Genomic DNA, 18130 nt, shown 5'->3' with positions numbered 1-18130 from the left:
GTGTCCCCGAGAGCCGTTCGACAACGGTTTACAAGCTCGTGTGCTGTTCTGGCCGGTATCTGGCCACAGTAAACGGGCGTAGCCTAACGTGCTGTATAAATGTTTCTTTCAAGGCCTGAATGTAACGTTCTGCCGATAAAATAGCACATGCAATGTACCTCTTTCCGTTTCATGTTGGATGATTTCGTAAGCATTCATGAAAGGAGCATTGGCAACAGAGCATGAGGAAAAAGGATGATTATTTCCTAGCGTTTCTTATCTTTGTGCATCTGTCGTTTACCTACCGGAATGTCGCCACTTAACAACAACAGATCACGCCAGCAGTAAGATGCTGCGGCCCGTTCTGACCAAGCCTGTCATCAACACTAACCTGGAAAGAAGTATCAGGTGACTGTTCCCAGCGACCGCCCACTACTGACCTGCTCTGTGCTGTCCGTTGGCCGTCGGGCCGTCATCTCTCTCCTGCTGAAGTGCCGGGTGACCGGGCAGCACGCTCAGCAGCTGACGGGCACGTGCTGTGATCAGATCACGCGCCTCCATAGTCGAGTAGCCCCTCGGCGGCTCGTCAGCCACCGGGCCGCGGCGCTCCGGCGGCGAGCGGCTGGGCACGCGCAGGTCACGAGCTCCGGAACAGTCCTCGTGAGCGTCCGGAGATTCGGGGCGCATCGGGCGCTCCGGGCCGCCCATGGGGGCCATCATTGGCATCTCTGGACGCTTCAGCTCGGCGCCCGGTCCTTCGTCGTCCATGCGACCAGCACGTGCGGCCACCTCGGCTTCGTAGCGCTCCTCCCAGTTGCAGTAGCTGCAGAGGAGGAGATACGGGTTTGTCAGTGATGTGTCAGTACTGGAACTTGGAAGGGAGGGAAGATAGGGGTCAGAGGGGTTTGTGACATGTCACTACCGGGAAGATAACAAAGACAAATAACTAGGTAGGTTTGTGAGTCAAAGGGGCAGGCGGGGTCAAAGGAAGTTTGTGACATGTCATTAGAGGAGTAGGAGGAAAAGAGGGGGTCTGGGGGCGTTTGAGGATGACATGTCGGTAGCTAAAACAGGGGATTCGTGGACGGCTGAAAAGACATAGGTACAGTTGTATTTAGCCGGCGTACAACTGTGGGCTGGAACGTTTCAACAGCTGGAATACCATGTTTATTTAAGTGTATTGATAACGGGGAATATACTGGGAGCAGCAGCGACATCGATGTTTGTACTCCTGTGCACAAGAAGCTGAATAACCTCGTCTGATTGACTGAAATGATAAATAAGGCTTTCAGGAACTGCAGGCAACTGAGAACTGTTATGCGCATCTTCAGGATAAACGTAAGGCATTGACGCTGTTATGGATTGTGACATTGAACAATGATGCCATGTTTGAGCATCAAGATGTGTGGACTGCAATATTTGCTCAGAGAATACAAATCATCTGGGACACAAAAAGCAGCGGAATGAATTTAATCATCTACTGATGAATTTTAATCTCAACATCAGAGAACTGCACCTACCGTACTCCCAGCGACCACACATTAGCTCGGCGTCCAATAAATAACTCGCGGCATTAAAGCCGATTTTTACGAATCTTTGATTGATTTATCACTGTCGCCGAGCATTCCATGACGCTCAAGACATTATCACACGACGGCGATGACGCAGTTGGAAATAATAGACGTCACGATCGCGGCGTCCTAATGCTGAGTCTGACGACGGGCGGAGGCTCCGCCAAGCAGAGGGCAACGACGCACAGTGCTAAAGGTCAGTCTTATGACGTCAGTAAATCATGTTTGTTTATAGATTTAGCGATGTAAGCGAATAAAAAGGAAAGAAAGGTTTGGGTTCGTTGCTGGATGCTCTATGTAGGACGGGGGGGAGCTACATGGAAGATCGGCTGCTGTGAAAGTGCTGATTGGATGAAATTAACTGTATCGCAGTCAACGCGGGGCAGACAAATGCATGCAGAATGCTCAAAACAATTTTAATTTGTCGACATCATCTGTTTTGCGTGGATGTAGACGAAGGCTCGGTGGATCGTAACATGACTGATGGTCTGTGGATGTCCGCTCGAAAAGTGGAGGATTTAAAGAGAAAACTGAATCCATTTCAAGAAGGGTAAACTGACAATAAAAGACTCTAAAAATCTAATGAAATGATCAGTGATTTCATATCTAATGATTTCATGATCTAATGATTTCATCATAAAAGAGCATTCTTGTCTACCTCCACCTTGCAATCTGTGCCGGTTAAGACTGTGCCTGTTGTCTGCCATGAGACCCCGTTCACCTCGGTGACGGTCGCCGTCCTCTGCGGTCGTGTCCGGGCGGCGCGCCACTTTTGTCTCCGTCGCGCCACACTCAGCGGCGCCATCAAAACCAGTCGGCGCGCAAAAATGGCGCCATGGATCCGCGCCAGAACCGCACCGTAAGCGGACGGGTTCCTGGGATCCAGCCTCGCGCGGCGCTGCACACAGTACCTACACGATCCGCACGGAAAAAAAACGGGTCGGCTTCAACAGAACATGTCCCAGCGCTTCCTTTTTGCTCGAAATGCCGACTTAAATAGTAGGACTAGGACGGTGCAGCATGCAGTCTTGCAATAATTACAAGTTAGGAGGATGGCGTGCAATGTTTCATCCTCTCCGAAATGATTCAGGAAAGGAAATGGTAGGGCAGTGCTATGTTCAGGGGCTTAATCACAATAACGACACACACTGGGGCATATTCACATCGGGTAGCCACACATTGTGATAAATATACAGATGACACATGCAGTATGTTCATGCGAGCTGGTGCCAGAGCAAAGCAGTTCAACCAGAGCTCCGGGTAGGAGAAGGCAATTTTCCGACCTCCTTGATTTACCATTTTTGTTTTGGAATTGGAATTTGGAAATCGAATGACAAATGGCGCAATCGTAAAACGCCGTCGTCAGTTTTATCATCGATAACGCGCGTGAATTTCGTTGGATTGGCACCTCGTCGGACCGTCCAGCGGCTGCTCTGAAAGATCAATCAAAACTATCGGTCGATTTGCTGTGCTCTGGCCCGCCGCGAGTCGCTCTCTCCGTGCAGCGACCACTGACCGTTTGCGGGGCGGCTGGTCACCGTCGTCCTCCCGCAGGGCCGGGAGCGGGACCGCCGGGACCGCCGGGACCGCCGGGGCCGGGGCCGGGGCCGGGGCGCGGCCGGCGCCGTGGCCGGGGCCCGGGCCCGGGCCGGGGTACAGGGGCTGCTCGGCCGGCCTCAGTGGCACGGGACGCCACGGGCCCGCACGGCACCTGTCCAGATCACCGGCCGCCGCGCTGTAGGAGTCACGGGAAGGGCGGCGTTAGTGCGGAGGCAGCGGCGGCGGCAGCGTGAGTGGCGAGGCGTTAGTGGGGGCCGGCGGCGAGCCATCCAAGCCAGCGAGTGATGGGATGGGCGTCCCATCACTGGCGTGATGGGACGTCCCACCATATCCTATCGCGCCCCACCGCCGGCAGGGTACCCAGGGGACGGCGGGAGCAATTTGTACAGACAGTTCAGCCAATTGCCCATACCAAACCAGCCAGCCAGAGTCACAGCCAGCAAGCCAACCCAGTCAGCTAACTGGACTGACCTAGCCAGAAAGACAGCTAGCCAGCTAGCCAGCCAGCTATTAGCTAGCTAGCCAGCCAGTCATCCAAGCCATCAGCCTGGCCCAGCCAGCCAACCAGCCCAGCCAGCTAGCCAGCCAGCTAGCTAACATTCAGCCTGCCAGCTGCAGTCCCCCAGCATTGCACCAGGAAACAGCCCAACATAAATACACACGGTACATACAACGGCTGTGCACCGGGCGCCCTGCAATGCACGAGTGTAACGGACGACCACCACTTAAAGTGACACATATATTTACAACACTGCCCCGAGCACGAGGAGGCATGCACTTGTGGTAGGTCTCGCCTATGAGTTCTGTCATACAGGGCTGTACTCATTTGAATTGAATGTAATGCTGCAGGATGGTGGGAGTAGGGGAATGGGAATGAATATTCAATGATATGGTGAGAGGTTGGTGTCAGAATGATGCCACAACAATTTTGCATCCCAAGAGGCATGTCAGCATGTCATCAACATGATTTAAACATGACGTTTATTATGGTTATAAGAGTATCTGACACAACTCAGCCAGTGCAACATTGGTTTTCACGTGTACAGTGGATCTTATTAGGATCTCCAGACGTAACTAGATGGCGTTGAGCCTTAGTCGAGTCCATGTCAAATTCAAGGAGAGGTCACTACCGAGCTGGGCCCGATTGGGAGGTGGGCGGGGAGGGGGGGACGGGTGGCGAGGTCACGGTGCGGGTGACCTGTCTAACAGCCCCGGCGCGGTGGGGCACTGCCGTAGGCAAATGGCGCACTCCAGCAGGGGCGTCGCCGACGGGGGGGTCGGGGGGGTCGCGACCCCCCCACTCGTCAGAACCGGGGGGGGGGGTCGACCCCCCCACTTTTGGCGATGCTGAGTATGCTTTTTTTAGCTATCATGTCAGGGAAGTTGGCGTCAGCAACATCAACAAATACAACGTCAGATTCAGAATCGCTTCAAGAGCTCCCTAGTCCCTATTGCTTATAGGTCAATAAGCTGCGGGCTAGAACATCAGCATGACATCATGATTTTAGTCCCGTTTTATCCCTCAAATGAGCGAGCGCGTCAAAACTGACCCAAACGTTCGTCTGATTGTCAAAATAATGGTTGCAGTCGATTCGTCGGATGACGTATCAGTAACTACGAGGTACCTGGCTAGCCTCAGCCCTGCTACCCTCGGACCTGCCTGCATAGAGGAAATGGGGTCAGATGGTGGATCCCTCTGGGGCTTTCCTAATAAGACGCGCAAAAAGGAGTATATTGCAACGAAACTTCCAGTGACCTCGAGTTAATAAATTTTACACCTATCCTAAAAAAAAAATTGGCCCTGATTCGAATATGGATGACCTTGGTTAACTTTTTTGAGTTTTATTTGCTTCCACTTACAAGTGTGGTTTTTGGGGCCGATTTCGAGTTTAGCGCCCGTTTGAACCGTTTGAAGCAGTTTTGATAAATGATGGTTATGTAACATGTTACGAAGCTATCGTTGGTGGTTGTCAGTCACCCACTCTAGATGGCCGGCAGGAAGCCTTGCTGGTCGACCTGACCTGACCCAACCCGATCTACCCAAAATGCATGGAGTCATCATCTTTGTTCAAGACTAACATCGAACTCGTACTCGGGACCCCGATAACAACTACGGCTCACTAAGGTCTAGCAGGCGGCCAGATTTTTCCTTCTTTTGGGCGTTGACCTAAGATGACCCGGCCAAGACCTTGAAATTGGGCATCATCGGCTTTCTCTCATCACGGGCAGCATTTTCGCTCTTCCGCGAAACTCTACCTCGATCAGGGGCCGAAAGCATGCCTTATGCGTTACGTTGGTAAACGTTTTACCTTAGCGACCCGCAAAATACGAATAAGAGCTACAGCAACACAGAAAGCGTATTCGATAGCTTTTTAAAGCTCTTTCGCCAACTTCGCCTCAGATATGACTTCGGGCCTATGGCTTGTGTACTATAGAGTCCAAACAGCTAAACGGACGGATTTTGCCGAAACATTTGTTCTGCAACAACCTATGATTCAGTGAATGTGTATGATATTCATGTTATCACCATCGTTTTTGTTTCGTCGAAACACGTCGCATGGCTTACAATTTGAACTTAAAAACTTGAATAGAAAACTTGACATCAGGTAAAGGTCATGACCTGACCGGAAAAGAACCTGCTGCATATGGATCGATCTGTGTTACTGAGCTGAACACACTCCAGGTGCTGTCATCGCTCTACAACGTCTCCATCAAAAGTTGTTGTCGAAAATGTGTTAGAGACCTTTGATGACCTAATGACTGACCATTTCAGTCACCACTGGTCATTAGCTGCACCTTATCTCTAAAATGAACAAGGTGCCATGGCTACAAAAGTATCTAGCGTTTTTAGCATATTCTTTCAAAGCAGAGGGCATCGTGCTTTTTCCCATATCTTAGCATGATTGGTGAGGTCACATATCTATTTGACCTGACTTCGCTTCCCAGATGTAAAATCCCAGATTCATGAACTATTGGCACTTATAATCCCATTCATTACACCAAATTTCAGACTTATAGGAGTCAAGAGATAATCTATAGGAATCACAAGATTGCAGTTTTAAGAGGCATTTAAAACTGAACTTGACATGACATTGTGACCTGACCTCAGGTGACCTCTGCTTGATTTTTATGCACGATGCAAAATTGATGTACAATAAGATATACCGCTGTTTTCGCGGCGCTGCGCGCCGAGGTTTTTCTCCGGGCACACGAAAAAACCGGGAGTGTGGCTAAAAACACCCCTACCCATCAAGACGAAGTCCGGGAACCCGACCCCCCCCCACTCAAAAATCCGTGGCGACGCCCCTGCACTCCAGCGTTGTTCCATATCGCGGTGGTTGGCCGGGCGGCCGGTTAGCTTGGCAGCTTGGAAGGAAAGGATAATGAGGCATGGTTTTGCTGTGTCCGGTTCACCCAAGGCTATGTAAACCAGGTAGAACGCTCCCGACGAAAAACTGGGGACAACAATGAATTTAGTAACCGCGACTCTCGGGACCAAACAAACTCAGGTTGCCATGGTAACGGGGCAAATTTGGCATGAGTACGCATCTAATAACTCATTTTTCAACGAATTGTTTTAGAAAAAAAGCAAAAATACTTGTCGGACCACTACTAGAATGAATTGCAGTTTTCATAACCGACCAGAGTTTTTATCAGACTGGCCTAAATAATATCAAAATCAAGTCCTAAACTTAGCGGCCCGTGCTGCTATAGGTTACCTCTAACGCTCTGGCCCCCAAAATCGTCACTGGCTTATCAGCCAATGAGCGTCGAGTATTGTCCTACGCTGATTGGTGGGATTACTGCAGTTGTTGTTTAGAATGCTTACGATGCTGACAGCGCTAGCGAAGGTGTCTCCACTTTTCGTAATGTTAAAAGCCCGGAGCGCACCCCCCTGGGTTCACCTATTGTTACTTATGATGCACCCAAAGTAATGCAAATGTGGCGTTGATAATACAGCTGGCAATGGAATGCTAGCGACTGCTCCGCCAGCGCCTAGATATAAGGATTAAGATTATTTATGTCTCCTGAAATTTTCATTGAATATAATTCAAGCACTATAGAAAGATCGTATTCGTTCGCCAGTTTTTTGGCCAGCTGGCGTTTCTTGCGTAGAGCGTCCTTGGGCAAATATTTAGGTATAACGCAGGTGATTTTTTTTTTTTTGCTGGTAAGACGCCTTTAGGGTCAAATCAAGCAGTGGCGGCGGAACACCTTTAACGAAGTGGGGGCACTGCCGACTTTTGGTCCCATTCTTTCCATGCAACGCCCATAGGGCTAATGTTAAAATGCCAAAATCAAACGGGGGCACGGTGCCCCGATGCCCCCCCCCCCGTTCCGCCGCCACATGAAATCAAGTCGCTAAGAGACGATGAGGAAAAGTGGACGAACGCTACATTTCTGTGCATGAAGTCTCGAGTTAAAAAAGCTAAAAGTTATTATGCGTGTAAGCTAAAAAAACAATAAGATCAGTTAATAAAAATATTTGACCCGAAATAAACTTCTGTTTTGTCTGACCATGATTGCATGTATGACCTCGGTCCAGCCTGGTTCAACTCGGACCCAACCTGGTTCGGCTCCCCTTTTTTAATCTAAATTTGGCCGGAACCTTTTGGATGGAAGGAATCACAAGGACAGAGTCCCCGCTAAGCTGAGCTTGTTAAGTGTTGGCCCTGCCATCTACCCTCCGATCAAGCAATTCCTGGTCTATTGCAGACTATGGTTTTGAGGTTTAGTCTATGGCAAAATGGTCTATGGTTTAGAGTCCAAATTTTAACGTGCGCACATAGCCGCGCACGGCCGGTCCCCTCAGGCCCTCGACTTTGCCTTGCAGCGGCCTGCCACTTGCCACCAACCACAACCATACCCGTCAGGAGGCTCAAAAAACGTCAAGCACACGTCGTGTTTCGAACCCGGACTTTTGCAACCGGGACGTGCGCCTTCACCACATGGCACATGGAGTCCAACGCTCTACCGACCGAGCTACCGGGACGGACATTTACCTTGGGGTTTCGCCTCGTGACATTGACAGACGTCAGACACTTTGGCCGAACTTTAGCCGAAACACTGAGCAAGCTGCGCAGGGCGATAGGTGCTTGTAGCGTTTAGGTTGGGTAACCTGTGAGCTGAACGCGATGTCGTGAGTTCGAGCCCCACTCCCGGGTCTGGTTTTATCTAGACACAACCAAAATCTTTCCTTCTACTGCAACACACCTAAGCACGATGACATCTTTCCCCAATATCTTTCCCCAATATCCTCCCCAAAAGTCAAAATTATCGCTTATAAACGTTTAGCTAAGTTTCATTTTTTCTTGAAAATATTTTTTGTCATTTGTCTGGAGCCATTTCAACTCTTTTTTCTATTCTGATTCTTTTCGACCCGATAAAACCCACCTAAACTGAACGTGCCAAATGAAAAATATCTAACTCAAATAACAGTTTATAGAAAAGCCTCATCATGCATCATGAAAAGCATCATGCAACTATCGACTGAAAAGTTGCATGCTATGAATACGTCCTAGATTTCAATTATCATTGTTCAACATTTTGGCTGGAACCGACGCTGCCTCTGGCTTGCCCGTTTGTTTGAGATAATGACTCCCTTCAGTCGCGTTCTTGCCGGTTCCACATGAACAGGATACCACCATACCGGAGTGAACGCACCCGCAGCTATCATCCCCTCCCCTCAGCCTCGGCGCAGTGGCGGGCGGCCCTGGGCGGACCACTCCCGGCGCTACGCACGCCCCATGCGCCGTGATACCGCCTCACTCCCCCTCCCTCCTTCCCCCACAATGACCGGTGACCTCACTTCCCTCGGGATTTGGACTCGCCCTACCCCGACCGTAGCTCCACGTGGTGGCTCTGGAGATCTTAAATAGACCCACTGTACGTATCTGCATACTTGAGGTCATGTTTGAGTCTTCTTGTGCAACATCTTGTCTCTCAACTGCTCCAAATAGAAATCGTGCACAAATGTCCGATGGCAATTGTCCGTATAATGAGCCGCTCACTCTCAGCCTACATTGAAAGCTCATGTGGTGTTGTTTTAAATCGTCATACATTTCATATGACTGAAAAGAAAATCTTACAAATCTTGCGTAACACGAAGCATATTGACACAAGAGCCTTTTCCTAAGCATCCTTCTATATCACCAATCCCATATTGCAAACACGTGGCACGTGTTGCAGTGACACTGTGCCCATGGCAGGCCTGCGGGTGACCGATGTCTGTACCAAGAACCGCAGGTGTCACACACGGACAACCCGTGCACACTTCTGTGGCCCATTTTACAGCCACCAAACAAGGTGATCCCGTTACTTGAAGGACCTGGCCCGAGACTCAGCACGTGTTCTGTCCTCCTGGACATTCGTCAAGTTGACATGGTTGATGGTTGATGGTGGCAGAATGACGACAGCCTCTGCTACCAGCGGTCCCTGTTTCGGGACGGCATTAAAGTCCCCTCATCAAAGGCCTTCTCAAAAGGAGATCCACGAATCACCTGTCGTTTATGGAATAAATCGACATAAATTTGCGCTCAGTGTTTGATGTCCAGCACGCTCATGACATGGTCTTGCAATTTATCTGAGAGAACAGACATGGATGTAGTCCGTATTCAACGTGATTGAAAACATAAGTTGCTAAATTGCACAACTCCAGCACTTGGCAGGCCCTACAGACCTAAATCACTTTCAGAATCGCCTTAAATTGTTTAAGACAGTCAGTCGAGTCGTCAGCTGAATTATCAGTTCAGCAATCGGGCAAAATGATGAAATGGCAAGCAAAACCACACTGAATTGACGCTGCTTACATGAAGGAATCGTAAACTAAATGAGTGGTCGGAAAATGCCCCGGACACCGACCAAACGAGAGATTATCCTCAAGTCAAGACGATCATGACACTTGGCTCGGCTCTTTTCAGGCTTTTGATCACGATCTATGAACATTTCAGCATACCTATTCCCTTCACGCCAAACGAGGGGAGCTACGAACAGAGCACGCCGAACATCGTCACATTCTCAATTCAAAATGGACGCCGGCGGCGGGTCAGCCAGGCTGTGATCCTCCAGCACTGGACTTCCCAGACGGAGGCAGCACGGCGCAGTTCTACCTCACGTGACGTGGCCGAATTGAATGGCCATGACAGAGACAGCCGGTCTGTATATGCATGCCGTGATTGCCATTCAGGACGATGATCAACGAGGCAGCATTCAGCATGGAGAGCGGCCATCGAATTTGCATACATGGCACGCAAGAGCCATTTATCATTTTCCGATCGGGGTGTAGGTATACCTACGCTACTCGGAAGCGAGTCCAGCGCTGCAGTCGAACGGTTCGGTCGGCGACATGAATGCTACCATTGACCGGATGGCCTTGAAGTGACCGGCCCAGGCTCTGGCCAGCACAGCCCGACCGGTGGGCCATGAAGGCACGTGCAGATAAACGAACTGGTGCGGAGGCGGCGGTCATGAGAGCGATTTTGCAAATCACTTGTGGCCGGCGGAGAGCTTGTCTATGAATAGGAGCTAGTACAGTGGCATGAGGGTGCCGGGAGGGCGATGGCTTGATGATGCAGAAGTTAAAGGAATAGGGTGGAGCCACGAATATTGCAGCGGAGGAGGGGGAGAAAAAGAAAGAGACGCGAAAGAAAGAATAAAAAGAGTAGAGAGTCAGGAGACGCAGAGAGAGAAATGAACAGAGAGTGAGAGAAATAGAGAAAGAGAGAGAGAGAGAGAGAGAGAGAGAGAGAGAGAGAGAGAGAGAGAGAGAGAGAGAGAGAGAGAGAGAGAGAGAGAAATAGAGAGAGAGAGAGAGACCACCACCTGCCCAGATGTCCTCGGATGCCTTCCCTGAGAGGCTGAGTATGAGCGCGGCAGAGTTCCCATGAACCGGTCCTGTTCCTGCCTGCCAGGAGCGTGCTGTCCGCTCCAGGAGGATTAGGCTAATCCCAAACGCTTCGCGGAACAGTACTCTGTGCAGGAAACTAGTCGCCAGTGCAGGTCTGCCGCAGCCGAAGGCCTCAACAAGGTATGGTCCGTGCGCTGCGAGTGCAGGTCGAATGGTGGTCTTTGCTCTGTTGCTGACATGTGTGCTGTATGCGTACGTATGTATGCGTGATATTCGAGCTAAGCTATGATGAAACATGGAACTGCATACAACTTACTAAGCGATCGCATATTCATCTATCTGATTAGAAAGATAAGGTCTGATATTTTCCAAGAAAACAAATACCGCTCGATAACGACGATCACTTGCTTTGATTCAAGCAAATGTAACGAGGCATTTTTGCAATGGAAATCATGGGACGTGCGACCGATTCGAGTGCAGTCTAGCCATATCCCTGCACTGCAGAACATGGCTCATTGGACAAACAATGGCTGCTCCCAACACAAAAACAGATAGCTGATCGCTGAGGCGGAAAACGGCGACCACCTCACGCGATGACCAAAGCGGACAGAGGACATGTGTCCGCGGAACAGGACACGGCCGGAACGGCGGACATTGGGGACAGCTCGGTGGACATTGTGGACATTTAGGGCAGCTTGGTGGACATTGCGGACATTTAGGACAGTCAAGACATCTTTGTAACCGTTGAGGACATTTAGGACATCGAAGCAGACATTGGGGACAGCTATTCTGAGCATTGAGGAGAGTCAGAACAACTCGAAGTATAATGAGGGCAGCCATAGTCAGGTCAACACATTGGATATTTAGGACATAGTGTCCGAACTTCTGAGGTATTGAGGACAACACTGCCGAACTTCTAGGACATCAGGACAGCGTGTGAGATAATGAGGAGACCAAGGACAACGCGGTAAAAAAGTCGTTACCAGCCAGAGTGTCATAAACAGACCGAGGCGGAAACGATTATCCTGGACCGTGATGTGATACTTACTGAGACTGTCCACGGTCCGACGGACTAATCAGCGAAAAATTACCGGACCGGCAACAAGCTATATCTACGGCTGGCAAGACAGGCAGGACAGTCAGAATGAGACAATCGGGACAAGAGAGACAGGACAGGTAGTACAGGGCTAACAAGCCATCCAAGCCAGACCAGTCAGCACAGTCAGACAGGACAAACAGGACAGGACAGGACAGCCAGGACAGATAGGACACATTGTAATTGGCAGGCGCGCCTGTCATGACAGCGACCAAGCGCTGCGTCCCTGAACGCCAAGGCCGTCCGGAGTGCCACACTCGACCGCGCGATGGATCCCATGGAACGGCGACGGACCGACACGGGTAGACACGGGACGACACGGGATGACACGGGATGACGCGGGATGACACGGCGCGGATTGTGGACCGGTATGGCAGCACGAGGAATGGAAACCCGTGACAAGGTGGGATATGGCATTGAAAGCCTTGACATAGAGGCGTGACAATGACACTCAAGACACTGCCACAGGTGTGACACTGACATGGCCAGACACTCAAACTGGATACTCGTGATAAGGCACGACACTTGATGAAGACGCTGACAAGGAACGATCTGGGCTCTGGAGACCGTGACTTGGGAAACAATTAAGTAGGTACCAATTTCATCCTAATCAGTAGCCTGCCAAGTCTTCATACTGTCAGGTCGCTGCCAGAATGATTGGCAACTTTACTCGTGAGTCACATTAACTGTCATCCTTAACAGTCTGCCACTTGACTCCACTGCCACCCAGGTCACTCTGTCATGACACCCCTTGACACAGTCCTTTACTCTTCTCAAGTGTCAGCTCACTGTCATCCAAACATTATCCATGTAATCGCACTTTCATCTGGCATGACATTTCATCTCCCATGGCCATCGTACTGACACAAATGAGCTTTCTGTTATGACAGTGACACGACTGAGCTTTCTGTCATGTTAGTTACACTGACCGAGCTTTCTGTCATGACGACTTCACAAGTGAGCTCACTGTCACGAAGGCTACACAGTTGAGCTTACTGTCATGACACGGTGACGCACGCTCCAAAAGGATTATCACTGGGCCTCGCAGACGACCAGAGATTTGAATTGTAATCGTAAGATGATGATTGTAACTGAAGACCTTCAGAGCCATTGTTCATATTGTCAGTGATCGTCATGTTTGAGAATGAAATGCACGAAAAACTCGGTGGAGAGTTATAAGCGTATGACTATGCAATATGCATGTATGTAATACCATCACCCTTTATCGGAAGATGGAATCATAAAATTTTCTTCCAAGCCATGGACAACGTAAAAAAGGCGGGTTGCGTTGTTGCATTGCCATATGTAAAAATGACCGAAAGACCGGTTCTCTCTTGACGTCATCAAGGACCTAATCTTCTCCAGAACAGCATATGAGGCGGCTTTTCGACGGTCCAATGCGCCCGCACACCATAGCTAGACGCATCCGAGGGAGATTTTTCTCTCAGTGCTGTAATGCCAAGTCACGACCGGATTAAGAACCGGTGAATATCTGCCCGGTGCATGGCCTTGACAGGAGTCTGTTCAGTAACAGATGCTGGCGGCTGCTCGCGCAGCGGGACTCGGGTGAGATATTGCTGGACGCTCTAGCTGTGGTGCATTTTTGAAGTGTCGGGACATGTGCAATCGATGCGTTTATGTTACATATGCATAGTGTATAAATATAACAACCTCCTGAAATGATTGATTATGAGATGAGCAGTGAGCGATGGAAGTTACGCCTCTTCACGTAATTTCAGTACGAGTAGGAGATGAAAAGTGGTCACATTGAAACAAGCGTTCGTAGCCAGGCTTTCATTCGCAGCATCCATACATCTCTGCGTTACGCCATCACATCAGACGTCGGCCGGTTTCAGCGCGGCCATATCGTCAGCGCCCGTTTGCAGAGCAGTGTTTATGCCCCGGCCGGCGGGCTCTGTACCGGGTATGCTGCCGATATAACGGCTCCCGCTCCCCGCCCTCGAGAGGCCCCGTCCAAGGCCCCGGCGCGGCGCGGCGGTCGGCGCCGTCCTGGGAGCCAGGCCGGCCACATTCACAGGGTAGTCACCGACACGATCCGGGACGAGTTACTGGCGCGGCTTCGCACAAACTGACGCGGTTGTCAGCGCTGGCGGACCGCGGGTGGAACGACGCGTCACTACCAATTGAGCTGTGACTGCGGGTAGGGAATCAGGGATTGCCTCACCGAGAGGAGGGGAGGGCTGCACGACGATCGTGACCTAGCACCCTCACCCCTGGGCTTGCACTCACTGCTCACAAGCGGTGGAATTTCAAGGGTCTGTTGTATAAAAGGCCAAACTATCGTCCCCGACTGCCTCTACCCGCCTCTACCCCGAGACATCCAGACATCGTCCCCTGGGCAAGGCCGTCTCCCTTCAGCGACGACCGTGAGTTAATCGAAGTCGGCCCGCAGTCGAGTCGATTTATAATGACCAGGTAATCACACCTGATCACGCCCCAGCAAAGCTTAGATACTGTGACATGACGTAACTGGAGGAAATAAATGTCGTAACTGGAGAGCGCACGAAAATAGATAGCGTAACTGGTGGTGAGGGAAGGCCAGGCCCTGATGACGACCACGAAAAGGCCGTGACTGGAGCCATAATCGAGTGTGGACGGGACGAGAGTTGACTGAGAAGAGGGGAACTGTCGAGTCCAACTAGGTCATCGAAACTGCCAGCGCCGCTCGAACAAAGAACGTGTGGCGTTGACACAGCTGAATGAACATGTGGCCAAAAATACGCCCATGTCAATGGAACAAAGTTTGATCGCTGACAGCAGCACATGTGAGCGTTTGTGAATAAACACAGGTGTTAATCGACAGCTGCCGCCAGGCATAGTAGGGAGGAAATGTGCCATCAGCTCTAGAAACATGTGGTTCGTACGCTTTGAATTATCTTTCAGAATTGCCAAACATTTCTTATCCGAAGGACAATGTGTTCAACTTAGAATAGCTATTTAAACTCGAAGATCACTCAACACTCCAGCTCAGTGAATACTATGCAAGCGAATGCTTGTCTTATCCCAGGCAAACTAGACCCAATTCAATAAAAAGTCGTCGCTTAACAAAAACCTCAGCAAACGAATCCTGACACCACACCGTTAAACAAAAGAAACGCCTGGCCGAATGCTATCGCTGACTTTCCGTTTAGCACCGAAAATTATTAATTAATTTTCACCAAGATAGGCCTCACCACTCAACGAGCATCACGTCAGTCGAACCCGAGCCCGTGCCTCATGCCTGCAGGAAGGCGCTCTCTCGCGCCATGGGCGGCTCTGGCCGCGCGGACCGCACGCCCCACGCGCGCGCCGGCCGCGGCCGTACATACCGACATGTCCGGCCCGTGCAGTGCAGAGGTGCCGACAGTCCAAGGTCGACGACGTCCAACCGGACAGAGCGGGTCGTTCGGGCGAGCCATGGGCCGACCGGAGAGCTTAGATGAGCACCACGATAGCGCAGGAACGGGTATGGGGAGGCTGAAGGGCTAGTTAGGTCAGGAAGTGACCCGAGTGGTACCAAAGCAAGTCAAGCTGGACTGAAATAGGGTTACACCGACGACATGAGCACATAACTGCGCCAAGACGGTGACCGGAAAAAGGTTCTGAAGTAAACTCCTTACGTCCACATTGCCGTTGTATTGCCAGCTGCCTCCGTCGCGCGCCGGCCCAGACTGGCCGGGGGTCGTACGTGACCCACCTTTTATTCAACAGGTTACGAAACGTCTAGAACACGCCCAAAACGAGTGCGAACTTGCACAGCAGCGACGAGGTGACGGAAGGCGCCAGCTTGGCGGCCTACGTGCCTTAAATGACATATCTTAAATTTACAATTGCGCTGCGCGTGCCGCCGGCCGTCTCCTCCAGGCCCCGCCCCGCACAATGCCATATAACTCATCCCGAGCCTGGACGGGGCGGCGGCGGCGCCGCAGTGGCACGGCGGCCACAAGATTCTAATACACTCCCCCCTGATCTACAAATCATCGTACTGGGTCAGAACGGCAGGGCGTCTCTCCCGCATGCCGCTGCGTAGAACTTCAGCGTACGTCACAGGGGGCACATTTTCCCCGTGGCTTTCGTGCGCACACTCTCGCAAGATAATTGGGCCAGAGTCGTCATTGTCATTGTTCGGCGGCTCAGTCTGGCCACTCTCCGGACTGGGAACGAAAGCCAGTCTCAGATCTCTCACGTGACGGGGGACATTGTCTACTTCCACACACTGCGCCGACACTTGTCGGGTGACTGTTCCTATGGAACTTGGCACATCACACCGGCGACTAGGGTCTCTGATCCATACCTTATCGCCTACATTGAACATAGCACACTCACTCTCTTCGCACTTTTCCTCGCTCTCCACGTCCGGCACTCTCAGTTTGTAGTTGAACAGTACGTTGGCAGGACTAGAGTTCAGGTCATCACTGCGCGGCATCACATTATAGCGGTAGACTGCTTCCGCCGCTGAGCAGCCTTTGCGCGCTACGATTGTTTTGACCGACCTATGGTTTCTCTCAGAGACACCATTGCCGAACGGCGCATGGGCAGTGTTAGCGAGCAAATAGGCATTTTTGATATCTTCGCAAAGACGCCCGGCGCTCGGAGCGCGGCGGTCGGTCCGCCGCGCCACGCCGCTCACATATGTGTCATCTGGCCTCTGTCCTGGTTCTCATGCCCACGTGTTGTGCGTACCACGAGGGCTGAGACGGGACGGGGGCCTGACAGTCTTCGACGGGACTCCACCGGTGCGCGACGGCCCGGTGCACGACGTGGCCGACGTGGCCTTACGTACGACGCGGCCGACGTGGCCCTACGAGAACGATTCAGTGAACCGCATTTGTGACCGCCGTATTTTGTGCATTTTAATCGTTTCCGTTTCATTCAAGAATAGACTTTTACTTATATGAACAATAACTTTATGGTCCTCCGGGCGAGTAAGAGAACGAGTGAACGATCACGAGCACGCACGAACATTTCCGTATTGAACGGGTGAACTGAACGATTCTCATGAACATTCTGGTCCTCCGGGCCGGATATCAGTGAACTAGTGTGATGGATTTACAGTGACGACGCGGTGTTGTGAACTGTGAGTACGATGTCTGACAAACGGTCACGACACGACAGTGATGCAAAATCGCATGAAGGTCGCCGGAGTTCGTATCACACGAGGAGTGAGGCGAGCTTCAGTACGGCGTCCTCCGGCCTCAGTGAAGCCCGCCGCCGAGCCGCGCTAAGCAAGCTCCAGGCGGAACAGGCCCAGCGCGCCGCCGCCGCCAAGGCTGAGCTGGCCCGGCGTCAGGCGGAGGCGCAGGCGGAGCAAGCCCGACAACAGGCAGAGCAGTCCCGGCGGCAGGCGGAGCAGGCGGAGGCGCAGGCAGCGCTGCAAGCTCAGGCGGCGAAGGATGAAGCTGAATACCGTCAGCTGGAGCTGGAGCTGCTGGAGCAGGAGGAGCGGGGTTCGCAGCACCCTCGTTCTTCCGCTGCACCATCCGTCGCCAGCCTACCGGTGGTTGCAACTGAGCCACCGGCACCGGTGGACGTGTCTCGACAGACGGACGAGTCAGTCACGCGCACCCGACAGTGGCTGGCTCAGTCTCAGCTGCATGTGCCGCCAGTGGATACGGCTCCTGTCGGCACCCTGCCTCCACCTGCGGCGCGGCTGCAGCACCCGTCCCGTGACGACACCAGAGCGGTCCCACATCTGCCGCGCATCACGCTGGAGAAGTTCGGCGGCTCTGCCATCGAGTGGCCGCGGTGGATAGCCCTCTTCAAAGCGCTGGTACACGACCGCGCCGACCTCACCGACGTAGAACGGCTGACCTATCTGCAGACTCACCTGACGGGGCCGGCGAGAGAGTCTGTGCGGGGCATGCTCTGCGACGCCAGTCTATATAGCACTGCCCTGGGTGAGCTGGAACGAGAGTTTGGTGACCCGTCCCGTGTGATACACGCCACGATGAAAAGACTGCTCACAGCGCGGCCAGTGAAAGACGGTGACCTGTCAGCGCTCACAGAGCTGTCTCGTGAGCTCCACACCGCGGTGAGCGTCCTACAGTGTCTGCACTACGAGCACGACCTCGCTGCCGC

General features: G+C 51.9%; 1 protein-coding gene across 1 annotated transcript in view; it reads right to left on the bottom strand.

Moving 5' to 3' along the window:
• Positions 1 to 419: 419 nt before the first annotated feature.
• The window catches only part of LOC122387248 (wiskott-Aldrich syndrome protein family member 2-like), a gene marked incomplete at its 3' end in the record, with an annotated part of 49228 nt that continues 31517 nt past the window's right edge, over positions 420 to 18130 (bottom strand). The window contains exons 4-5 of the mRNA XM_043377304.1: positions 3067 to 3285; positions 420 to 802 (exon numbers count right to left, since the gene is read on the bottom strand). Of these exons, the coding sequence (XP_043233239.1) occupies positions 420 to 802; positions 3067 to 3285 (602 nt within the window). The remainder of the gene's footprint in view (positions 803 to 3066; positions 3286 to 18130) is intronic.

This window comes from Amphibalanus amphitrite, unplaced genomic scaffold (assembly GCF_019059575.1).
Source record: "Amphibalanus amphitrite isolate SeventyFive unplaced genomic scaffold, NRLGWU_Aamphi_draft 000278F_arrow, whole genome shotgun sequence".
NCBI classification, from domain to species: Eukaryota; Metazoa; Arthropoda; class Thecostraca; order Balanomorpha; family Balanidae; genus Amphibalanus; species Amphibalanus amphitrite.
The sequence above is the reverse complement of the archived record's forward strand: the minus strand, read 5'-3'. Positions and strand labels throughout refer to the sequence as shown.